The 26,501-nt window shown below is 37.2% G+C and overlaps 4 protein-coding genes across 5 annotated transcripts; 3 read left to right on the top strand and 1 right to left on the bottom strand.

Annotated features, from left to right (window-relative positions):
• Positions 1 to 804: 804 nt before the first annotated feature.
• LOC6565109 (AF4/FMR2 family member lilli) lies at positions 805 to 16,551 on the bottom strand. The gene is given in 4 exon segments (XM_001991506.2): positions 805 to 1,822; positions 5,134 to 5,319; positions 12,659 to 13,458; positions 16,388 to 16,551. Coding segments are annotated over 3 exon segments (1,587 nt in total). The 5' UTR covers positions 13,356 to 13,458; positions 16,388 to 16,551; the 3' UTR covers positions 805 to 1,118.
• A 1,588-nt stretch (positions 16,552 to 18,139) lies between these two features.
• On the top strand, positions 18,140 to 20,144 carry LOC6565110 (microtubule-associated protein RP/EB family member 1). Its single transcript, XM_001991507.2, has 2 exons — positions 18,140 to 18,160; positions 19,418 to 20,144. The coding sequence occupies exon 2, from the start codon at positions 19,422 to 19,424 to the stop codon at positions 19,869 to 19,871; it is 450 nt and encodes a 149-aa protein (XP_001991543.1). The 5' UTR covers positions 18,140 to 18,160; positions 19,418 to 19,421; the 3' UTR covers positions 19,872 to 20,144.
• LOC122322853 (microtubule-associated protein RP/EB family member 1-like) lies at positions 18,147 to 23,192 on the top strand. Its single transcript, XM_043216273.1, has 2 exons — positions 18,147 to 18,166; positions 22,449 to 23,192. Exon 2 carries the CDS (start codon positions 22,453 to 22,455, stop codon positions 22,900 to 22,902), a length of 450 nt encoding a protein of 149 aa, XP_043072208.1. The 5' UTR covers positions 18,147 to 18,166; positions 22,449 to 22,452; the 3' UTR covers positions 22,903 to 23,192.
• LOC122322852 (microtubule-associated protein RP/EB family member 1-like) lies at positions 21,177 to 26,203 on the top strand. Of its 2 annotated transcripts, none has more exons than XM_043216272.1 (2): positions 21,177 to 21,195; positions 25,460 to 26,203. In XM_043216272.1, the coding sequence occupies exon 2, from the start codon at positions 25,464 to 25,466 to the stop codon at positions 25,911 to 25,913; it is 450 nt and encodes a 149-aa protein (XP_043072207.1). In that variant the 5' UTR covers positions 21,177 to 21,195; positions 25,460 to 25,463; the 3' UTR covers positions 25,914 to 26,203. The 2 variants fall into 2 exon arrangements, with proteins under 2 accessions (XP_043072207.1, XP_043072206.1); XM_043216271.1 differs by lacking the exon at positions 21,177 to 21,195 and adding an exon at positions 24,205 to 24,225.
• The last annotated feature ends 298 nt before the right edge of the window (positions 26,204 to 26,501 follow it).

Raw genomic sequence — 26,501 nt, 5'->3', positions numbered from 1 at the left:
CTATTTTATTCTATTATATTCTATCCTATTCTATTCGCTTGGTATTAAAATGTTTTTTTTTTTTTGTATTATATGGAGTACTACATACGGATGTTGTATATGCTGCACTTGAATCTGTTTATATGCAAGCATACATGCATATCAAAATGGATATATCCAAGACGACCTCTTCTTTTTGTTAGTATTTTTTTCTATTAATTAATATTATAAATATACATATAAATAATTACATATATAATAATAATAAAGAAAAAAATAATAATACAAAAAACATAAAGAAATACGGTGTGCAAGTAAAAATGCTAAACTAAATACATAATAAGAGAAATATGAACAAACATGCAACTAAAGATCTGTAACAAAACATAAGAAAAAAACAAACAACTAAGGAAATTGTATAACAATGTATTTTGATAATGAAATTAAATTTGTATTTTAAGCTCTTATTATATATACAAGATAATTTAAATAAAAACAAAAAAAAACCTATAAAACAAAAAAAAAACGTCGTTTGATTTTGAATTGCCCGCAAGCAGTTTACGGCCGCTGCGCAATGCTGTTAACTTAAATTACGCATTGCACAGGTGCAGTGCAGTGCTGGCGCCACCTATCATCGTTTTACATAAGTCACAATCACTGTTAACTTCACAATGCTTCTAAAAATGGAATGCACGCTGTTAGGTTCTATGGCTGCTATCAGACGCTTATGTCCAACATATCGTGTTAATCAGCACTGTTTTTGAACGCCAAATAGACCTGTAAAATTAATTGAAATGCATTTAACTTTATTTTTGTTTTGTATTTTGTTTCAGATTTATTTTTGGACTACATTTGGTCAATACTTGAAATATTTGCATTTGTTAATGTTGTAACTTGTTTTGTATACTCGTTATTCTGTTACATTTACTTAAACATTTACAAGGTGGATTTATCTATGTATGTATGTATGTATTTGTGTATGCTATGAGAAAAACCGTTGGATTTCGCTTAATTCACCATTATAGAGTAATGCCATTTTTGGAAGGGGGGCTGTGGAGTGTTAACAGCTGTTACAACATCTGTTGGGTGTTTTGTTTTGCTTTGCTTGGTTTGGTGGGTTCTTCTTTTGTTGGCGCCATCTACAATTTCTGCTGTGCCAGTTCCTCGATGGTGCGCGCATTCGTCAGCGTTACCCACAATGGCGACTGAATGCTGGACAGCGAATAACTCTCCGCGGCGTCCAATGACTGCGATTTGCGCATTGTGGACGCTGTTGAGCCACTGGCGGCACCGGCGCCACCACGTCGACGGTCACGTTTCGAGCCCCGTTTACCACCACCGATGCCAAAAGCAATTGCTGCTTCGCTTGCCTGACTGCTGCTGCCGCTGCTGCTGGTGCTGGCGGCGCGCAGCTCGAGTAGACGACTGCGACGCTTCGCCAGTGCTGCCGGATCGTGCGATTCACGCATGCTGCCCGCCTTGCGAAGCGACGGCGACAACGTTAACATTGACGTCGACGGCGACGTGAGCGCAGAGCGTGTTGCCATCGTTGTCGTCGGCTGCTGCAGCTGCTGTTGCTGTTGTTGTTCCTGCGGCTGCTGCTGCTGCTTTTGCTGCTTTTGCTGTTGCTGCTGTTGTTTTGCTGCTAACTGTTAGCTCGATGAGAAGGACATCTTGTAGGAGGAGTTGGTGTCCATGGGCGATTCGGGATTTAGGATTTCGGTTTGCGTCTGTTCCACATCGCTGCAGCGCTCCTCCAGCACGGTGTCCAGCTCCAGCGAGGTGAAGCCCTGGCTTAGGCTTCGTTCAGGACGTAGACTGATAGCTCGCGACGATCGGTAATCTGCAGGCAGCCAAATAAAAAACAACAACAACACCACCAACACCAACAACAACAACAAGGAAAGCAATTAAAATTTTATTGCAAATTCAAAGTTTTCAGTTCAAAATAGTCAAATGCTAAATCAAAAAACAAATTTAAAATATTATTTCAAATAAAAACGTGCGGCATGTGAAAAATGTTTATGAATTGTGAATGTCAAAACGTGCAAAGGACAAAAAACCCCTCCCCCTCACCCCTCCTCCTCCTTCCAACACACACATACACACTTTGCTGCAGGTCTGACAATGACTTGCGCACAGTGGGACAAAGACATGACAGACTGGAATGAGTTTGCTTGCGACATTAAAAAACCAACCGAATTCCAAAGGCAGCCTGTCCTAATTAGTGACACACACACACACAGACACACACACAGACACACACACGCACACACAGACACACACCACTGTGCACGGTTTGAGTTGAACTGTGTTCTATGGGTTTGCGGTAAAGTTGATGCTGCATAATTGTTTTGAAAACATATGCAATACCCAAAAATTGGCAGCCCACAATTAAAGGGGCAACCAACAAGTATGCTTTGTGGTTGTCAACAATCCGTTATCGTGACAGCTACAGCAACATTGTCAACATCATCATCATCATCTTCTTTATCATCATCATCAAAGTGGCAGGAATCATTGAATTTCATATTCAGTGTGCAGTAATCTCAAATGCAAAACTCGACTTGAAGATACCCTCTTTTAAATTGCTAAATTTAATTTGTGTTCGAATACAGAATACAAAAATCTACAAGCAGAGACAAAAAAAAACATAAGTTTTAAAATGTGAATCGCCTTGAAAACTAGAAAGTTTTTTGTGTTTTTAAAAATAATACTTAATTTATACGAAATACAATTTCTTAGAATTGAAAAGAAGTTGATAAACTATCTAAAATGTTTGTGTGTACTTCTACTTATCTTCTTCATAATAATATAAATATTAAGAAAGCTAAAACTGCAAATTTGACATATTTTTATCTACATTTTTGGCAAAAAGTGCTTTGAAATTAAGAAAATTAAAATAGACACAATCTTCCAGAAACGTTGCTATTTTGTGTCATTTATTTATTTATTTTCTTTAACAAAAGCAAAATCTAGAAAACCTTTGTAAACATTTTTTAATTTGAAGAGTTGTGTTTTTTTAAAGAAAGAAATCCTCTTCCAAATGCAGATCAAAATTGTTGTGTTATTTTCCCTGATCAGGATCTTGATCTGATTGGGTTTATTACTGAGTTTTCGGCAATTCTGCATTTAAACACACCCAGAAAACTTATACAAATTTGTGTTTATTTTTGTTTTCTTGAACTTAAATTTAAATATTAAATTTTCAATTTGTAATTTTAGTTGATTTTTTGTAGTTTTCAGCGTCGACTGATATTAGTTGACACAAAAAACTAAATAAATTCGTAGCTGTAACTTCAACGTTCTGTGGCAATGTTCTATACAATGTCTGCTGGGTGTTGCATGCAAACGCGCAGCGTATGAATAGCTGATATTAGCCATATTTATGGGATACAGGGGATGACATAAAATATGGCTGGCTGTGCGTGCGTGCATGTGGCAAGTGTGTGTGGCGTGCAGCAATGTGAAAAGGGCAAGTTTTTATTTCTCGTTGTTGTCGCTGTTGCTGCTGCTGTTGTTGATGTTGTTGTTGATGTTGTTGTTGATGTTGATGTTGATGTTGTTCATATGCAAACGAGGGCAAGCGCCCAAAGGTATGCAATGCAAATGCAAATGCGAATGCTGCCAGCTGCTCCTGTTGTGCTTGACACACTCAAAACGCCAGACATTTGTGTGTGTGTGTGTGTGTGTGTGTGTGTGAACACTTGCTTTTATTGAGTGGCTGTCCCAGTGTGTGTGTGTGTGTGTGTGTGTGTGTGTCGCAGCAGGCACTCGCCAGCTTGACTCCTACACCGAGTCGCAAGTTGTGCTCGTTTCTTTTTTGGCCAGGTTTCATATCCGGCTTTGTCCAAATGGGCATAATAGATTGTTACAGCGTGCTCTCGTTTGCAAGTGGGCCAAGTTTGTTGCACTGCAATTTAAATATCCCTTTCCAACCCCTACCCCAACCCCCACCTGAACCTTGCAAATAAAAACCGGTTTGTGCGCTTCAAATATTTGCGGCCGTAAAATCCGTAAATTGCGGAAATTTGAGCATTTTTCTTTTTCCGTTCGTTTATTGAGATTTATGAACGGAATATTTTTGGAATTTCTCTCAAATAATTGAGAATGATAAAAATCCTTTTTTTTTATTATTGCAATCAGGCAGTCAAAACGAAATTTCCAAAATGAAAATTCAGATGCCGATTCTCGTGCGTAATGCATAAAAATTCAGGTATTTTTGCACACCTTCTTCCGGTACGCAATGGAAGGGCTGATTGCAGGTAACAAAGAACCGACTTGCAGTTGAGCAGTATAATGTTAGTTATACTTAGTTATAAATATCGAATAAATATATCACAATAACTCGGTTGTTTTTTTTTAGTGTTTTTTTGTTTTTTTGTTTTAATTTCATAACGAAATGTTCGCTGAAGCCATTAAAAATTAATCAGTTCGTAATTTCGGAATTTTACATTAATTAAGGTTTGGTATTGATTTTTAATTGAAAATGCAAATTTAGCTGTTAGTCGACCTCAAAATTATGGCAATCAACATTTTTGGAATTGAAACTCTCGATTTTGGTGGCTTTGCAATTAGTGGTCGACTGCCAAACAGGTGGAAAACAACAAAGGGGGCGTTGTGGCAGTCAGACAGGCCGGCAGGCCGGCAGGCAGGCAGGCAATTGGGGGCAACAATGAGGCTTCGGGTGTTTGATATGCGCCCCTCAGTTTAAAATGCAATTTATGCAAGTAAAACAAAGTGGAAAAATTCAATTACATTTTCGAGGGGACGTTTGTTTTTGTTGAGGGTGCAAAATATAAATAGACTACTACGAGAAAGCAGACCCACAACAAGATTCACATATATATATATATGTATATATAGAAAAAGAGTGCTTGAGACAAAGAGAGAGAGACAAAGAGAGAGAGATATACTCTATATATAAAGATCTAAATTGTGTGCGATATGTATCTATATAAAGAAAGTATGTATGTAATATAAATGTGTTGTGAAATTATTCGAGCTGCACTTGACTGTTAATGTAAATAGAAACGAAAAGAGAGAGAGAGAGAGAGAGAGAGAGAGAGTGGCAGGTGGAGAGTTCAAGTGAGAGCGAGAGAGAAATGTAAAGAAATATAGTTGAAACACACACATTACAACACTCAAACTCACTAAGCCTATGAATTGGACTAAATCTGACCAGGCTGACAGCGTGGTCCTGCATATCATAGTTGCGTCGCCTGTCCCGCTCCCGGGCCAGCTTGGCCCGCCGCCTCAAGCAGCAGATGACGATCAGCGCCAGGATGGGAAAGCCAAAGATGCACGAAACGATCGGTATGACAATCGATTCGGGTGAAACTGCAAAGACAAAACAGATCACAAAGTTTCACAATTTGACACTACAAATCGGTTGTTGTCCAACTACATTTTTTGAACAATATATTTAAATAGAAATAGAACAAAAAAAAATGTAAAATTTGTGGCAAGTACACTCAGTCAGAAAAATCGCCATTGATTTTCGAAATTCATTATACTTTTTGTGCCACAAAGTATATTTCTAAAAATTCGGCTTTTTCTCTTTCTTAATTTCAGGAAACATTTTTCATTTGATTTTTCACACAGTTTACACAAGCAACTCGAAAATTAGCTTTTTTGTTGACTTTATTATTAATAAACAATAGTATTATAAGATCTTAAATATACCTTAAACATTCTCGATACTTTTTAAATTTATACAACTTAATTAAAATTAAAAAACTTACAGATGTTATTTTGACTGTGAATTTGGTGACTTCCTCGGATATATGGGACAGATAAACTCTAATACAATAGCTGACTCAGTATGGATTTTTTTCTATAAATGAGGGCTTTGCATTTCTACTTTTTAGAAATGCGATACTCGATCATAATCGAAAATATATCTAAAAAAATTAAATACAAATCATAATATTTTTTGGATTCTCGCAAGCTTTTATAATTTTTAGAATTCATTTACTTACATCTAGAAAATCTTTGTAAACACAAGAAAGACTTTCTAGTCTAAAATTTAGAGTGTATATTATAATCGCTTAAGCTATAGCGATGATTTAGCGATTTTAGCAGCCCGAATTTGAACTAACGCTTAACCAACTGACAGACGAACAAAATCAAAATACTCTTCCTAAATTAATATTTATTGTATCAGAATGCAAATATATATCTACGCCGATCTATTCGATCTTGCTGTACAGTTAATCAATAATATATATATATATATATATATAATCTGGGCATCTCATATGATATATAAGGAAGGCTCTGCGTTTAAAATTGTGGCTTTTATTTCTATCGATTTTGCACAAACTGATTATACCCTTCTTGCCATTTGTAATAAGTTGAGGGTATAATGAAAATACCTTCTGCAAGGGTATGCAAATGTGCCCCTTTGTGCATATTGTAATAAGCTGGGCAATAATTGTAAAAAGTAAACTTCATATGTTCCTTATTTTATACTTTATGCTTTTGCTGCCTAATTGCTGCTGTCAGACGTTAAATGCCAACCCGTCCGCAAATTATTTATTCATGTGCTTACTTTGCAAAGGACACACTCACTATATATAGTGAGTATATATATATATATATATATACATATATCCTTTGGCCAGAAATACAGAGCTGCTGTCAGAATGCTCTGTAAAGTAGGCAACAAAATTGATCGTCTTTTTTATGTTCTGCTCATAATTTGTGGCTCATCTTGGGGCGGGTTCATTATACCCATTGCAACCCATTGCAAATGGGTAACATAACTGGCAGCATGAAACATCTCCGAGCCCATAAAGTAAGTCCGTCTTTATGAACCGATCTCAGAGACTATAATAGTTGGAGACTGCAAATTTGGCATATTCTCTTGTTCTCTTGTATAACTCACGCAGATCTAGTTTATTTCATTTGGTCAAATAGCCATTTCATTTTATTCAAATACAAAATATAATATATATAATATACTGAGACATAATTTAAATTAATTGCGTGTGTTTACATTTGAGTGTGTAAAACATTTATGAGAATATTTGGCAATAGAACTAGAATATATTTAACAGCCGGGTGCAGGGTATTTCGTAGTCGAGCTCACTCGACAACAACAATAACAACGACAACGACAACAACAACAAGCAGTTTTACTTGTTCTCATTTTGGGTTTTAAATGGGGCCTCCAAATGTAGGCAACACTTATTTGCGCTGACAGTCGTCGACCTGGGAGCCGTGGTTTTTATCTGGGCCAGAAGCCTTTTGACCAAATTACGACCGTTGGCATCATTTGCATTTTCATACCTATCTCGGTCCTCGGTTTCTGTGTTCTGTGTTCTGTTTTCTGTTTTCTGCTTCTTATTTTATTTTTTGTTTCCGTTTTTTAATTTCATTTCCATCCGGTCGCGTGCAGCATTCAACCTTTTATCTTGATGATTAAGTGGTTTCGCGGTGCGGTGGCTTGTGTGGCTGGCGTGGCTGCTGGGCAGCTGCACCACCGTCCACCATCCACCATCCACCAGCGCAACCCAACCAGCCACCACTTAAGCAGTTGTTGACGTTATCGCTATTCTTGTTTCAATTTGTCTTTTGTTTGTCTGAAAAAGCAGTTCAGTGGATGTTCAAAAAAAAAAAAAAAAAAAAAACAACAACAAAAAAACCACAACAAAAGACAACAATTTGTTGCGATCCTCTTAGGCAAACATTTTTATTAAGGTCCTTAGCCGATAAGCCACAAAAAACATTATATCTTATAAGTATAATACACACACACACACACACACACACACATATATATATATATATATACATGTATATGTATTAAATGTATATATGTATGTATGTATTACACATATATTTGAAGCCATTCAAATACTACGAACTGATTTTTAGCGCACACTGTGCGAAATAAATTTGAATGAAGAACGTTTTAAATATTATACAATATACAAAGAATTAAGCATGGACTTTTGTATTCTTTAGTATAGTAAAATTTGGAACTGACTCCAAGTAAAATTGTAATTTTCTAACATTTACTCAAATTAATTTTCTCTCAGTGTATGCTGGCGATGTGCTGCTGCTGCGACTGCTGCTGCTGCTGCTGCTGCTTACTGTTGAAACTGGGCACGCCCACAATCCAATCCAACTACAATCATGCCAAGGCGTCACACCTCCATCCCCCTCATTCCCAGTTGCCCGCCCCTTAATCTAAGCCACAAAAATCCATGTCCCAAAAATGTTGTTGTCGTGTCCTAAATATAACTTGGCAAACAAGCACAGTACACTGAGTACAGCAAATGCTGTGGACAGGGGTGTGTGGGATTAAGTTGGCTAAAACGGATATGAGAGCGCCAACAGGAGCAGGGCACAAAAGAAAAAAAAACCAGAGACAGCAGAGACAGCTGATGGCTGGATGGATGGTCGGATGCTGCACTAGCTCCGAACTGTTGATGTCTCGCACTCAGTTTGACGTTATTGAATCCAATTAACGCCTTCAAAGTGACAGTTCAAATTTACACAAATTGAACCCTGATGGGGTGGCTGAGAAGACATACAAGGCGAAACAGCAGCAGCAGCAGCAGCAGCAGCAGCAGCAGCTTCTTAAAACTAGGACTCCTTGTTGCTGTTGTTTTTGTTCTTGTTCTTGCTGTTGCCCCTTGGAGTTGAAGCATTCGCTAAACAAGCCACTCCCCGCCTGCGGATGAAGTCTGTAATTTTGGCTGAGTCATCAGGCGGCAGCGTTTGATGCTGGAAATATTCAATAAATACAATAAAAATTATGCGCCTCCTGCGAAGACTCCTCCGCGATGTCTGCAGGCAGTCCCCATTCCCATTCCCATCCCCAACCCCATCCACTCAACCAATGGAAATTGAATGTTTGCATATTCGAAGTCAGCCGTGGAATGCGCTACAAAAGCGACAACAACAACAACAACAACAATAACAGCTACCAAATTAATGTCAGCCACAAGCTGGAGACAGACTAAAAGATGGAATCAAGTGGAAAAAAAGAGATAAATATTTTTCGCATTCAGGTTAGAGATGAGCGCGTTTTGGGCATTCACATGCCACAGCTAGTCGAATTCAATGAGAAACCGGAAAGAATGTCTATTATAAGAATATATAAATAGTAATATACGAATATAGATGGCTCACCTCAAATATCAAAAGTCAATAAGTTAAATGAATGCTTATTTGGCGCCAGGTCAAGTATTCTTAAATGAGTTATTGTCAGTTCAAAGAACGTTATCATCTTATATTTTATGTTGCTATATATTTCATATTCCATTCAATTCAAAAACTTTACTATTTTATTTTGTACTTTTTGTCCTCCGATATATTTTGAATAGCGTTGGAATTCGTCTTCAGAGCACAATAAATTATACATTTTGTGTTTTAAACATAAACAAATTTTGTCAGTTGTGGAAATTAAATAAAAAAATAAATAAAAAATCAAAACGAATAACATAGTATAATAATAAATAGTATAATATAATAAGTAATAAATGAAAGCAAAATAACAAATAAAACAAAAAACCATCGGTTTTATCAATCTGATAATTCGACAAAACTTTCTTTTTTCGAATATGAATATTGAAGATAAAAAAAAAAAACAATATACATAAATAATAATATCTATTTAAGCCCAGTCCCATATGTAGTATGTATTAAAATAACATTTGCTCTTGGTGCTCAAGTAATTCCAAAAGTAAATCATCTTCAGACATTCAGCTTCACTTGGCATGCGATGTTAAAGCAGTTGTTGCTAGTGAAATACTAAGATATGTTTCCATGGCAAAGGCAGTCTGTGCTATATATATATATATATATATATATATATATCACTCACTTGAGAGTGTTGGTAAGTGCTGAATGAAAAGTCAATCAGCTGTCAACGCGTCTAATGGTGCGAGTATTTCTCAGAGATGAGCTCGTGACCAAGTCATGTTTTTTGGGGCGCCAGTTGAAACCAGAGAAACAAACAGAATATGAAGATATTTCTGTCTGGCTTAGCGTATAACGACTGTTGCATATTTGTCAGCGAGAGCTTTCAGTCCTAACTCAAAACTTGATCAATACTTGCACGTGACACTTTACAAAAAAAAAAAAAAAAAACCAGGAGAGACACTGTCCACAAAATACTTGATTACATTTCGTTGAGAATTAACGTAAAACTTTTGATATAATCCCAAAAACGTGCTTAAGCTCTTTACGCACTTTGCATTTTGGATATAAAGTTTTGCGGTTACTTTAAGTCTCATAATCTAAATTGATTGCTTTTCCAAATAGGTATTTTTGGCGTCGCATTTAAATTCCTTTAAATTAGATGTGCAAGCGAACCACAAATTCCAAATAATCATTATCATATTCATATCAAATTGTTCTAATTGTCTAATACGCTTAAGTTTCTAAATCAAATTGTTTTTCTCGCATATTCCCAAACAAATTTATTCACTTATATATTATATAGATAATATATATATATATATATATTAATTTATGCAAATGCATGTTATACTGAGGAAATATTTGTAGCCTCAATTGCAAAATGACAAGCAAGTGAATTTAAGAGAATATTTCAACAAATATCTGGCACGTATGCCTTCAAGTTGAACAAATTTATTGCACCAAATTTACGATACATTTTTGGCTGTATCTATGTATTTATGTATGTATTTATGTATGTATGTATGTATGTTTGCACATATTTTATTACAACGTTGTATTCGATGTGGCTGTTTGTCGTTGTTGCTGTGGAAATGGACAAGTTTGGTAGCGCTCTCGGAAAGTATTTTTGTGTCGGGCACCGCCAACCAGCCCCTCAACGTGCTTGCCACCGACAACTGTGGTACACTCACTCAGTCAGTGTTACGAGGGCGTGTAGGGGACCGCCCACAATTGCCAACCACAGCCGGAGGCCATTGAAAGCGCTGACATTGACATTGTCGCTTGTCGATACTGATATAGCGAAGATAAGCAGCATGATAAGGATACGAGATATTAGCGTCGAAACCGACGATGACAACGACGACGACGATGACGACTATCGGATTTGTCTTAATAAGGACAACTGAGTCAGCAGACGGGAACTAAAAACCACATTTGGCAGCAGCCAGCGGCAGCAGCCAGCGGCATTTACAGCACTCACATTTGTGAATATCCTGCGAGTTTGTCGTCTGCACTTAGGCCCCAGAGCCAAATTAAGAACCCATAATGATGCTACGGATGCTGCTGATGCTGCCCAAAACAATCAACGGTTTGAGTCGCGTTAATAGTCGCCCAATCTCTACAATTAATGCGACTTAAACTTGCCTAATTGCTGCATTAATGCCCAAGGATGCCTGGGTCCTTACTTCTTATTTCTGCCACTGCCACACCTCTTCCCCACAAAAGTCAAACGTATTTTGCACTGGCACAATAAGTGCACAGATAAGTGAACACTCTTTCTCACAAGAGTGCTTGACTTGAGGTTACCCTGTAGTCTACGATTATACATTAGAAATTGTACGAATTACAAATGTTTTCTCTCGGGAAATTCATTCATTCACTACAGCTGTGACTACTGCGACTCGAATGAACTTTAATCTTGTATCTTTCAATTTATTTTCGGGCTAATAGAAGCTGCAGTTAAGAAAAGGATCACTGATATCGCGAAGAAATATGCTACAAATGACAATAACTTTGTTAGACTCCTGTTGGGCATTAAATGATCGGCGGGTATATTAAAAAAAAAGAGGTAAATAAATAAACAGGCAACACCCTAACTGGTTAATCTGGTGGGTGTACGAGCGGTTCACTCGGCAATCGGAGCTATTGCAGATAATGAGCTAATGGATGGCATCATGCAAATTAGCTCCTAATTGGACCTGGCACGCGACTTCCTCCTCGTCCGCCACTCCGCATCTGCCCCGTCTGGTTGACTTGTTAACTGGCTAACTGGCTGACTGGCTGACTGAGCTGAGTTGAGCTGAGCTGATTTGATTATTGGCAGGCTTGGTTGGCGATCTGGCACCTATTCCCAATGCCCGACATTAATGTGACGAGCGTGCTAATCGACTAAGCGCCAGCCGAATACAAATTACGTATTTAAACATTCATTGACTTTGGCCCAAGTCACAATTATGATTAACTGACACCAGCCACCAATTATTAGCCAAGGGCCAAACAAATGAATGTCCATCCAAAGTATGTCAAATTCTCGACTGAAAATGAAGGCGAAGCTTGAAAGGACAACAAATGACTTCCAATCAGGGATTGGGTGTTAAGTGGAAATTCGCAAATGCATCACTAATATTCTGCTTCAGTCTCAGTTTAGTGGCTTCTGGTTTGGTTTGATTTTATTCCATTTTGATGACGCTTTTATTGGCAAGTGTGAAATGCAAAAATATAAGAAAATATGAAATGTGCGAGAAATGCATGCATAAATCAAAATGGATTGCAAACAAGTGGAAGAATGACCACCAATGACAACTTATGCAATATTCTGCTCCATTAGCTAGAGCCGACATTGGAAACGTTGAGCTCGATGCACAAACTGAACCAACAAATAGATCCCATCGAGCAGACAACAGACACAAAAAAATACGCAAAAAGTATTCAAAGAGAGAGATTGTATAAGAGAGAAACAGAGATAGATAGAGAGAGAGAGAGAGAGAGAGAGATGGAGAAAAGCTGGTTGCATTAGACTCACCCGTTGGATAGACAATGATGGTGGTAGCCCGATTCTTGTTGCCGGCTGCAATAAAGGTGGCCATCGTCTGTGCTGGGAATGTGGTTGCTGGTCCGCTGCTCGCCGTTGGCAAATGGGTGATGGCGCTGCTCAACACTGTGCTGGCTGCCGTTGTTGAGGACTGGATGAAACCGCTCAGATTAGATGAGGATACGGACAATGATGGCGACGAGGAGGTGCCGCTAAATGCATTGTACACATCCTGAATTGCACCAGTATCGCTGTAGTTGGCGCTGGTGGTTAGGATGGTGCTGCTGTTGCTGCTGATGGAGGCGTTGCTGTTGTTCGCAATGGATGGCATTTGCCTAATGCGCTGCCCACTGGTGACGTCAGCGGCAAGACCACCATGCAGCAGCAGTGTGGGCAACGTGGCATGCTGGGCGGCAATCGTGGCCAGCGTGCGGTTGAGCAGCGTTTTCATATTGCCGGTGGTTGCCTGCAGCAGTTTGGACGTGAGATTTGTGGCCGTCCTGGGATTTGGCCTGTCCACTTGAATGGGCGACGTGGCTGCAGCTGCTTCTGCTGCTGTTTTTGTTGCTGTTGGTGTCGTTGTTGCTGTTGCTGTTGTCCCGTTGGCCAGATTATTAATGATTGTTGCTGTTCTTGCGGTCATATTGTTTAATAATTTCGCAGCATAATCGTAAATTTCAATGAGCATTTGGTGGCACCACCAACTCCCTCCCGGATGCTGCTGTCGCTGCTGCTGCCGCTGCTGCTGCTGCTGCTGTGGTTGCTGCTTCAATTCCAGCTTTTTCAGATGTCTGCAAGAGAAATGAGCAACATTTTTGGTGGTATTGGTCAGCTGGCTGTTAATTGCTTTAATGAATCATTTGGTTGAGTTGGCCTCGGTTTCTGGGATTTTCGAAAATATTTCACTGGAATATTCAGAGTGCAGTGTTGTTAAGCGCCTAATGAAGCTCCCTGAAACGCCATTCAAGGTTCCCAAGTTTTCCCACTCCTCCCGCTCACCGTTCATAAACACTCTAATATGTGTGCGAATGAGTGTGCGAATGAGTGTGTGAATGAGTGTTTACGAATGAGTGTGTGAATGTGTGTGTGTGTGTGTGTATGTGTGTGAGTGTGTGTATGTGTCAAACATGAAAATCGCTTTCTCTTGTTCTAATCCACCTGTCCAAACTAAGCCAACGCTTCATTTAATAGAATTTAAGTATTGTGGAATAATGTTTGCATTTGACAATTTAAGTGCAGGCTCACAATTTCTGTATAAGAATTAAGATTTCCTTTTATTTTTTGTCAGCTGCCATGTCGTGAATTGTGAGAGGAGAAGCTGAATATAGTAAAGTACTCGTATCAAGTTAATTTAGCTGTTAACAATACATTTGTGTGTGCTGCCGAGCATTATATTGAGGCAATTTGGTTGAAAACGAAAACCAGCATAAAAATAACTATTCAAATGTTCAAGAATCCTGACTTTATAATACTAAATGTGATACGAATAGAGTGTATACTCGCACACACATTGTTGTTACATTGCAAACAGAAAATAGATTGAAAATTGCATTACACTCGAAAGTTTCGCCCCATTCGTGAATTTAGATAGCAAACTTCAACTGCTTTTCGTATTTGGCAAACAACATTGTGCACAATCAAGCCGGAACACTACAGTTCCCTTTACCATCCCTTTCACTTTGCCCTTTGAGCGCCTCTTCAAACCCCATCCAGTCGAGTGGGGCCAATCAAACGAGCAATCGAAAGTGGACCCTTTCCCCTACTCCCCTATTCCCCTACGCCCTCAGTCACGATCAACGTCAAAAGACACTTGATGCTGATGCTGATGTTGATGCTGATGCTGATGTTGATGCTAAAACTGAAGGACACTCTGGCGACAAAACGACCATAAAAATATGGTAACTAGTATTGTGCGGCAATGGCGAAAACTAGCGGCAACTAGCTTCATTACCAGCAAACGAATTCAATTCAGTCGAATTCTAACCAAACGAATCGAAGCCAAAGGAAATGAATACGAAACGAAACAATACGAATCGAATCGAATCGAATCGAACTGAATCGAACTGAATCAAATCGAACCGAAGTGAAAGGAATAGAAAGGAAAGGAATCAAATTGAAATGGAAATCCAAACAATATAAGAAAAGCCCCATCCAACAATACACTTCCATTTATAGTCATAGACACACACACACACACCAACACATACACACACACACACAGACACTGGCACTGTTACAGACACCACGGGACACACACAATTAAATGGCCGGGCACGAAACATGGCTCTCTAATGGAGCGCTGCTTCCCTCAATATGGGCAAGCACGGCCCGCAGCCGAATCAACTGAATAAATGAATGATGCGGGAAATGGGCAAATTTGGACGTGGGTCTGGGTGCGGTTACGGGTACGGTTACGGATATGGATAAGAGTACCAGTACGAGTATGAGTATGAGTACGAGTACAGTGCGATATAGTTCGCAAAGTGAATTCTAATTTGTAGCAATGCAAACCAATGATTTATGCTCATTATGCGCCTCAACTATTAATTTCTCTCTATATTCGAGGATTGAATTCAGTTTGTTGTCTTCTTACTGCCTGACTTGAGATCCTTAGTTTTAATATTGAATTGCATTTTGCATTGCGTCATTTGATTTAAATAAAGAAAAGTGCATGCAAACATTGCTGTGTCTTTCGCATTCCACAGAGAAATGGTTGAGATCATCGAGTCAGTCGGACAACAATATATATGTTCAGGAACAGTCCAAGTCTGTATAAGTTGAATTCAGTTGTATCAAATTGCTGTCATTGTGCAAACGCCTTTAAATATTTCTCTCGTTCTCTCGCTCTCTTATATAATTAATACATTAAAATTTAAGCCTGCCATACCACAAAAACAGACGATTCATACCAATTTAATGCAATCAAAATGGAATAAGAATAATAATGAACTATATATGTATATAGATATATATATATATATTTCGATTTATAAGAAATTAAGCAACAGATGTGCATTGTGCATTACTTGTCATGGTTGTTAAGTAATTTCATAGCAATTCCAAATTCAATCAAAATACAAATGTCACAACAAATTCTATTTAATTTGTGCAATTATAAATTTGTTTTATTTATTTTTTTAACACGAAATCGAAATACGTTCATATTAAGTTTTTTTTTTTTATTAGGCTGATTAGGTTTAGGTAAGCTGAGCTAAGCCTGAGTGTTATTAGTCTATAATTAACTGCTGCATCGACTTGAAATCAGCATTGAAAATACTAAAATATTCATTAGTAATTTTTTTTTTGGCTTCAAGCAATTTTATTCAAACATATTTATTGCTGTGGGTTACTGGCATAAGATAAATATTTTGCTTTGTGATTGGAATAATTTTGGCTTGCTCTTTATGCTATCAGCTAAATTGGGAGGTGACTCGCATCGAAGTAGTACGAGACTAACATGACAAACATAACATATATTCTAATGTGGAACCGAGTCTTATTAAAGCCAACCAACAAACTTTTTTTATCTTTGTATTAGAGCGCACTATTTAGCAACACTTAGAATGATTTATTCAAAGTTGTAAGAATTTATATCGTCTTGTTTCATGCAGTATTTGAATTAGTTTTTCTAAATTTTCGAAGCCTAGCGTTAGGATAGTAGTAGTTGAGGGGTGAAAGGCTTGGGGGGGTGGGGGGGGGGAGAGGGTGTTTTGTACGAACCGTCCTGTGACCGCTATTCAGCTGCTAATTTGTGTCGCTGTTGCACTGCGCTGTGTCTGCCTCTGTCTCTGTCTCTGTGTCTGCTCTCAATGTGTCATTTTCACATGTGCCACATAATGAAGCACTGTTTTTTTTTCTTTCTTTTTTTTTTGTGTGGCAATTTCAAAAGAACAACATAAATAACAAACACACACAAGTGCACGCAAAAAAATGTTGCATATGCTGTTGGCTGTGAGCAAACGCTTGAATCCGCTGCTGTGGCCAACGTTATGTTTAACGGTTGGCACGTTTACGTCTTTGGCCGCCCGCTCAAACCAACTTTCGTTACGTTACGTTACGTTACGTTGCGTTGCGTTACGTTTAGTTGCTTGAGTTTGGCAACTGTCGCGTCGCGTTCGCCGTCGCTTTGTGGGCCGCCGCTTCGCTGCCAGCGCGTTTTTATAGCCAGCGCCCTGCTTAAGGGAAATTCTCGTTTCCCATATCGCAACAGCAAAGAGTCGAATTTCCCATTGTGCACTGGAAAACGGCACGAATTGTACATTTGTGGTACGTTTACTCTTTGCCCTGGAATTCTGAATTCATTTTATTGCATATTTGCACATTTGGTGGCATTCACAGCCAAATTTAGCAACTTTTGCGGCAACGTACATAAATTCAAATATTTTTGACTCGATCTGCCTTATGTCGTGTGTCATTATTTATTTTACATTTCAAAATCACATGCATGTAAAAGATTATTAAGCATTTTTATTCATGTCAAAGCATTTGATTTTTCTGATTTTTTATATATATATACATATATATATGTGTATCTTCTGCTGTTTTTTTTATTATAACTCTTCATGTAATGGGCACATCCATCTGTCGTTGTAACACTGAAATAAATCATTTGGCTGGCAAAAACTGTCTGCTCTTTTTACACATTTTTCTTTTCGGCAACACAAAAGAATCCTTTTTGTTTTTGTGTCAAAATGTAATTTACCCAATTCGATTATTTTTGTATTTGTATTCTATATGATTATTTTGGATCTTCATATTTGCGCAATATTCTTGTCTTAAATACTTAAATACCTGATAGGCTGACTTCCAATAATACCCTGTATAGGGTATCTTAGTTTCGTTGTTCATTGTGCGTTTCTCGGGTGGGTTTTGCATTTCATTTTAGATATTTGCATTTCTGTTTATCTATATAAGCTGGCTTAGGGCATGGTTAATTTTGCACTCTTCGTCAAAAACTGACGGAATACAAATCACTTGGCTCCCAATCGAAACTCTCGAAATTAAAATACGTGTCACTTGCTTGATTAAAGCTAGTTGCTTCAAATTCCAGTAATTTTGCAGCAGCCTCCATCAATTGGCTCTCTCTCTCTCTCCCTCTCCATCTGTCTCTTTGTCTCTCTCTCGCTTTCTCTCGCAGTGTATGTTTGTTGTTTGTCTGTTGCAATTAAAACATTCAATTTGTCTAGTTGTTTAAATTTAATTCAATCAAAATATAATAAAAACAAGAAATGCCAACTATTTCTGGACGGTCGAAGATTGCATACTTTTGAAGGCTTGCTGCAATCGAAACTGAATAAATAAATAAATAGGATTTTTCAGCTAAACATTAGCATTGAGATAGTTGTCATTGTTTAGTATTTTACCAGCTTCACATTATTTAAGAATTCAGTCAACATACAAATCTCGCACACCAAACAATCAAATTTATTTAAATTCTCGGTATTTTCATTTATTTTATTTTTTTTTATATTGGATATACATATATATACAGTGGTTCTGGTGAGTAGTGAATATATTAAATCAAATCAAAAGACGAGTTGAATTTGGTTTTTGTGTGGTGCTTCCCATGTGGCACATGTGAAAATGAAGTCGAGCTCGACTCGACTACAGCATTCTTATTTGCTTCATGTGGCCGAATAGGAGTTGTCCGAGTGTGTGTCAATTGGTACACAAATTGAGAACTTTATTTGTGTTATGAATGCAATCAATTAGAATGTATAAATACAAACCCAATAACAGCAAATGCCAAATGCAAATACGAATGCAAAAACTGTTTGTGGTACAAATAACACATGAAATGCTTAGCTTCATTTAGTTGCTGTTGAATGCAGTCATAGCAATAATGTGGGTGGTCAGCCGATGGAAGTCGCATATAAAGTGGTAGTTGGGGAAGGTCATGGGGGACGGGTTGAAGGGGGTAAGAATATCTCGAACGCAATTGAAGATTGAATTGCTTGTTTACAAATTATCCCAGTGATTGTGTGTGTGTGTGTGTATTTGTGTGTATTTGTGTGTATTTGTGTGTATTTGTGTGTCTGTGCATTTTAGCCAAATTAAATATTTGTAGGGACTTGTGCAATTTGTTTATCTAACGATTAAAGTGACAGAGACACTCACTTCTTGTGCTCATAATGTTCATTTGAACTTAAATTTGCCACCTGACCAAACAAAGAGCGAGATTATTTTTAGCCAGAAATGGAATTTATCTTTGGGATTCCATCGCAAATGTACATATTCTATGTGGTGTTCACCTCAGAGGAGTTCCACATTAAATACGATTGTGTTTACCATTTACTTTAATTCATTAACTGCCAAAATTGAAATAGAATTCCAAATCGCGTCTGTTTTAGAAAACGAATTTTGATTTCAAACATTTTTAAACATTGGTTTGGCATATGCGAAGCACAGTAGAAGTCGATAAGATAAGATATTTGTTCAGATTAAATGTAACCATACACAAAGTATAATGAACTTGCTTTTTATTGGTCTCTTTCTAGGATATATATATTATCTAATTCCATAAGTAATGATAAGTAAGTGGATTCGTAAATAAAATACACATCATTTCGAATCTCTCAAGTCAATCATCAAATTGAATTCATTTTCTCTTCTCTCTCGATACGAAACAACAAAATTAGCGTTGAAAGTTGGTCATATGAGAAATATGCTTTTTTATTAACATACAAATTGTAAATGTTATTGTGCAATACTCTTGCTTCATTCCAATGGTCATTTTGATTCCAATTCCAGAAATATGGGCAACGAATATCGTATTGCTAAAAATGTGGTTCTCACACGGAATTCCAAGGAGCAGTTTTCAAAAATTAAAATCCTCAACTGGGTCAATGAAACCTTGGAGAGCAATTTGTCCCGGATTAAGGATCTGTGCACGGGGGCTGCCTATTGCAATTTAATGGACATATTGTTTCCGAATTTGATTCAGATGAGAAATGTGAAGTTCATGGGCAATCAGAAAATAGATTATATCAAGAACTTCAAGCTGTTGCAGCAAGGCTTCAACAAGTTGCAAGTGAACGTTTCGTTTGACATACAGGAGCTGATCAAGGGAAACTATCGGGAAAACTATCAATTTGCCAATTGGTTTAAAGTGTTCTACGATCGCAATTTCGAATCAATTTGCAAGAATTACTGTGCTAAGAAGGCGCGTGGTTATCAGGAAATTGGCATGGCAATTTCAAATTGAATCGTCCTATGCAGCCTTGTCTGACTGTGCCACGTCCAACTACTTCGATAAACGGTTGTTAAGTCCATAGTGATTGTGCCACAAAGTCCGACTTCGTCAGGCAGAGGCCGAAAGCCACGATTGTGTTGCAAAGCCAAACGTATCCGAACAGGATATTTACTATAGCATTCCAACTGGACTTATAGAAAGCTCTGCCTTTACGAGCATTAATCCACAATAAATACCTCAAAATCTTAATTGTATTAGCAACAAAACAAAAAAAAAACACAAATAAAAAAAAAGAGTCTAAAACTCGAAACAAAATTAATATTGTGTGCTGTTTACTTTTATTTCTATATATATTTGTTGTCCACAATATTCGCTCGAATTGAAGATAGAAAACAAATTGCAATTATTCGTAAACCATTAATTCGAATTTATAGCAAATAACACGCGAAATTATTTCACATTATGGATTTCGTTGGTGTGTGACACAGCTAGGTGACGTATGCCATAACAGTGGAACTATGGCATCTAGCTAGGTCACGAACCCGGCGAAGACAATCTGACTCAAACACACTCTTCGACTCATTTAGAACACACGCAATGCTTAGCCAGACCACAACCCCGTATTAATATTTGTTGTACACTTATAAAGTGCCCTAATATTGTTCATTGTTACCACTTTGAGCATACAGCATTGGTGGGTTTTGCATTTCATTTTAGATATTTGCATTTCTGTTTATCTATATAAGCTGGCTTAGGGCATGGCTGGGACATGGTTAATTTTGCACTCTTCGTCAAAAACTGACGGAATACAAATCACTTGGCTCCCAATCGAAACTCTCGAAATTAAAATACGTGTCACTTGCTTGATTAAAGCTAGTTGCTTCAAATACCAGTAATTTTGCAGCAGCCTCCATCAATTGGCTCTCTCTCTCTCTCCCTCTCCATCTGTCTCTTTGTCTCTCTCTCGCTTTCTCTCGCAGTGTATGTTTGTTGTTTGTCTGTTGCAATTAAAACATTCAATTTGTCTAGTTGTTTAAATTTAATTCAATCAAAATATAATAAAAACAAGAAATGCCAACTATTTCTGGACGGTCGAAGATTGCATACTTTTGAAGGCTTGCTGCAATCGAAACTGAATAAATAAATAAATATGATTTTTCAGCTAAACATTAGCATTGAGATAGTTGTCATTGTTTAGTATTTTACCAGCTTCACATTATTTAAGAATTCAGTCAACATACAAATCTCGCACAGCAAACAATCAAATTTATTTAAATTCTCGTTATTTTCATTTATTTTATTTTTTTTTATATTGGATATACATATATATACAGTGGTTTGGTGAGTAGTGAATATATTAAATCAAATCAAAAGACGAGTTGAATTTGGTTTTTGTGTGGTGCTTCCCATGTGGCACATGTGAAAATGAAGTCGAGCTCGACTCGACTACAGCATTCTTATTTGCTTCATGTGGCCGAATAGGAGTTGTCCGAGTGTGTGTCAATTGGTACACAAATTGAGAACTTTATTTGTGTTATGAATGCAATCAATTAGAATGTATAAATACAAACCCAATAACAGCAAATGCCAAATGCAAATACGAATGCAAAAACTGTTTGTGGTACAAATAACACATGAAATGCTTAGCTTCATTTAGTTGCTGTTGAATGCAGTCATAGCAATAATGTGGGTGGTCAGCCGATGGAAGTCGCATATAAAGTGGTAGTTGGGGAAGGTCATGGGGGACGGGTTGAAGGGGGTAAGAATATCTCGAACGCAATTGAAGATTGAATTGCTTGTTTACAAATTATCCCAGTGATTGTGTGTGTGTGTGTGTGTGTGTGTGTGTGTGTATTTGTGTGTATTTGTGTGTCTGTGCATTTTAGCCAAATTAAATATTTGTAGGGACTTGTGCAATTTGTTTATCTAACGATTAAAGCGACAGAGACACTCACTTCTTGTGCTCATAATGTTCATTTGAACTTAAATTTGCCACCTGACCAAACAAAGAGCGAGATTATTTTTAGCCAGAAATGGAATTTATCTTTGGGATTCCATCGCAAATGTACATATTCTATGTGGTGTTCACCTCAGAGGAGTTCCACATTAAATACGATTGTGTTTACCATTTACTTTAATTCATTAACTGCCAAAATTGAAATAGAATTCCAAATCGCGTCTGCTTTTAGAAAACGAATTTTGATTTCAAACATTTTTAAACATTGGTTTGGCATATGCGAAGCACAGTAGAAGTCGATAAGATAAGATATTTGTTCAGATTAAATGTAACCATACACAAAGTATAATGAACTTGCTTTTTATTGGTCTCTTTCTAGGATATATATATTATCTAATTCCATAAGTAATGATAAGTAAGTGGATTCGTAAATAAAATACACATCATTTCGAATCTCTCAAGTCAATCATCAAATTGAATTCATTTTCTCTTCTCTCTCGATACGAAACAACAAAATTAGCGTTGAAAGTTGGTCATATGAGAAATATGCTTTTTTATTAACATACAAATTGTAAATGTTATTGTGCAATACTCTTGCTTCATTCCAATGGTCATTTTGATTCCAATTCCAGAAATATGGGCAACGAATATCGAATTGCTAAAAATGTTGTTCTCACACGGAATTCCAAGGAGCAGTTTTCAAAAATTAAAATCCTCAACTGGGTCAATGAAACCTTGGAGAGCAATTTGTCCCGGATTAAGGATCTGTGCACGGGGGCTGCCTATTGCAATTTAATGGACATATTGTTTCCGAATTTGATTCAGATGAGAAATGTGAAGTTCATGGGCAATCAGAAAATAGATTATATCAAGAACTTCAAGCTGTTGCAGCAAGGCTTCAACAAGTTGCAAGTGAACGTTTCGTTTGACATACAGGAGCTGATCAAGGGAAACTATCGGGAAAACTATCAATTTGCCAATTGGTTTAAAGTGTTCTACGATCGCAATTTCGAATCAATTTGCAAGAATTACTGTGCTAAGAAGGCGCGTGGTTATCAGGAAATTGGCATGGCAATTTCAAATTGAATCGTCCTATGCAGCCTTGTCTGACTGTGCCACGTCCAACTACTTCGATAAACGGTTGTTAAGTCCATAGTGATTGTGCCACAAAGTCCGACTTCGTCAGGCAGAGGCCGAAAGCCACGATTGTGTTGCAAAGCCAAACGTATCCGAACAGGATATTTACTATAGCATTCCAACTGGACTTATAGAAAGCTCTGCCTTTACGAGCATTAATCCACAATAAATACCTCAAAATCTTAATTGTATTAGCAACAAAACAAAAAAAAAACACAAATAAAAAAAAGAGTCTAAAACTCGAAACAAAATTAATATTGTGTGCTGTTTACTTTTATTTCTATATATATTTGTTGTCCACAATATTCGCTCGAATTGAAGATAGAAAACAAATTGCAATTATTCGTAAACAATTAATTCGAATTTATAGCAAATAACACGCGAAATTATTTCACATTATGGATTTCGTTGGTGTGTGACACAGCTAGGTGACGTATGCCATAACAGTGGAACTATGGCATCTAGCTAGGTCACGAACCCGGCGAAGACAATCTGACTCAAACACACTCTTCGACTCATTTAGAACACACGCAATGCTTAGCCAGACCACAACCCCGTATTAATATTTGTTGTACACTTATAAAGTGCCCTAATATTGTTCATTGTTACCACTTTGAGCATACAGCATTGGTGGGTTTTGCATTTCATTTTAGATATTTGCATTTCTGTTTATCTATATAAGCTGGCTTAGGGCATGGCTGGGACATGGTTAATTTTGCACTCTTCGTCAAAAACTGACGGAATACAAATCACTTGGCTCCCAATTGAAACTCTCGAAATTAAAATACGTGTCACTTGCTTGATTAAAGCTAGTTGCTTCAAATACCAGTAATTTTGCAGCAGCCTCCATCAATTGGCTCTCTCTCTCTCTCCCTCTCCATCTGTCTCTTTGTCTCTCTCTCGCTTTCTCTCGCAGTGTATGTTTGTTGTTTGTCTGTTGCAATTAAAACATTCAATTTGTCTAGTTGTTTAAATTTAATTCAATCAAAATATAATAAAAACAAGAAATGCCAACTATTTCTGGACGGTCGAAGATTGCATACTTTTGAAGGCTTGCTGCAATCGAAACTGAATAAATAAATAAATAGGATTTTTCAGCTAAACATTAGCATTGAGATAGTTGTCATTGTTTAGTATTTTACCAGCTTCACATTATTTAAGAATTCAGTCAACATACAAATCTCGCACAGCAAACAATCAAATTTATTTAAATTCTCGTTATTTTCATTTATTTTATTTTTTTTTATATTGGATATACATATATATACAGTGGTTGGGAGTAGTGAATATATTAAATCAAATCAAAAGACGAGTTGAATTTGGTTTTTGTGTGGTGCTTCCCATGTGGCACATGTGAAAATGAAGTCGAGCTCGACTCGACTACAGCATTCTTATTTGCTTCATGTGGCCGAATAGGAGTTGTCCGAGTGTGTGTCAATTGGTATACAAATTGAGAACTTTATTTGTGTTATGAATGCAATCAATTAGAATGTATAAATACAAACCCAATAACAGCAAATGCCAAATGCAAATACGAATGCAAAAACTGTTTGTGGTACAAATAACACATGAAATGCTTAGCTTCATTTAGTTGCTGTTGAATGCAGTCATAGCAATAATGTGGGTGGTCAGCCGATGGAAGTCGCATATAAAGTGGTAGTTGGGGAAGGTCATGGGGGACGGGTTGAAGGGGGTAAGAATATCTCGAACGCAATTGAAGATTGAATTGCTTGTTTACAAATTATCCCAGTGATTGTGTGTGTGTGTGTGTGTGTGTGTGTATTTGTGTGTCTGTGCATTTTAGCCAAATTAAATATTTGTAGGGACTTGTGCAATTTGTTTATCTAACGATTAAAGTGACAGAGACACTCACTTCTTGTGCTCATAATGTTCATTTGAACTTAAATTTGCCACCTGACCAAACAAAGAGCGAGATTATTTTTAGCCAGAAATGGAATTTATCTTTGGGATTCCATCGCAAATGTACATATTCTATGTGGTGTTCACCTCAGAGGAGTTCCACATTAAATACGATTGTGTTTACCATTTACTTTAATTCATTAACTGCCAAAATTGAAATAGAATTCCAAATCGCGTCTGTTTTAGAAAACGAATTTTGATTTCAAACATTTTTAAACATTGGTTTGGCATATGCGAAGCACAGTAGAAGTCGATAAGATAAGATATTTGTTCAGATTAAATGTAACCATACACAAAGTATAATGAACTTGCTTTTTATTGGTCTCTTTCTAGGATATATATATTATCTAATTCCATAAGTAATGATAAGTAAGTGGATTCGTAAATAAAATACACATCATTTCGAATCTCTCAAGTCAATCATCAAATTGAATTCATTTTCTCTTCTCTCTCGATACGAAACAACAAAATTAGCGTTGAAAGTTGGTCATATGAGAAATATGCTTTTTTATTAACATACAAATTGTAAATGTTATTGTGCAATACTCTTGCTTCATTCCAATGGTCATTTTGATTCCAATTCCAGAAATATGGGCAACGAATATCGTATTGCTAAAAATGTGGTTCTCACACGGAATTCCAAGGAGCAGTTTTCAAAAATTAAAATCCTCAACTGGGTCAATGAAACCTTGGAGAGCAATTTGTCCCGGATTAAGGATCTGTGCACGGGGGCTGCCTATTGCAATTTAATGGACATATTGTTTCCGAATTTGATTCAGATGAGAAATGTGAAGTTCATGGGCAATCAGAAAATAGATTATATCAAGAACTTCAAGCTGTTGCAGCAAGGCTTCAACAAGTTGCAAGTGAACGTTTCGTTTGACATACAGGAGCTGATCAAGGGAAACTATCGGGAAAACTATCAATTTGCCAATTGGTTTAAAGTGTTCTACGATCGCAATTTCGAATCAATTTGCAAGAATTACTGTGCTAAGAAGGCGCGTGGTTATCAGGAAATTGGCATGGCAATTTCAAATTGAATCGTCCTATGCAGCCTTGTCTGACTGTGCCACGTCCAACTACTTCGATAAACGGTTGTTAAGTCCATAGTGATTGTGCCACAAAGTCCGACTTCGTCAGGCAGAGGCCGAAAGCCACGATTGTGTTGCAAAGCCAAACGTATCCGAACAGGATATTTACTATAGCATTCCAACTGGACTTATAGAAAGCTCTGCCTTTACGAGCATTAATCCACAATAAATACCTCAAAATCTTAATTGTATTAGCAACAAAACAAAAAAAAAACACAAATAAAAAAAAGAGTCTAAAACTCGAAACAAAATTAATATTGTGTGCTGTTTACTTTTATTTCTATATATATTTGTTGTCCACAATATTCGCTCGAATTGAAGATAGAAAACAAATTGCAATTATTCGTAAACCATTAATTCGAATTTATAGCAAATAACACGCGAAATTATTTCACATTATGGATTTCGTTGGTGTGTGACACAGCTAGGTGACGTATGCCATAACAGTGGAACTATGGCATCTAGCTAGGTCACGAACCCGGCGAAGACAATCTGACTCAAACACACTCTTCGACTCATTTAGAACACACGCAATGC

Source organism: Drosophila grimshawi, unplaced genomic scaffold (genome assembly GCF_018153295.1).
Source record: "Drosophila grimshawi isolate 15287-2541.00 unplaced genomic scaffold, ASM1815329v1 contig_848, whole genome shotgun sequence".
In the NCBI taxonomy this organism is placed as follows: Eukaryota; Metazoa; Arthropoda; class Insecta; order Diptera; family Drosophilidae; genus Drosophila; species Drosophila grimshawi.
This window is presented reverse-complemented; position numbering and strand designations above follow the sequence as displayed.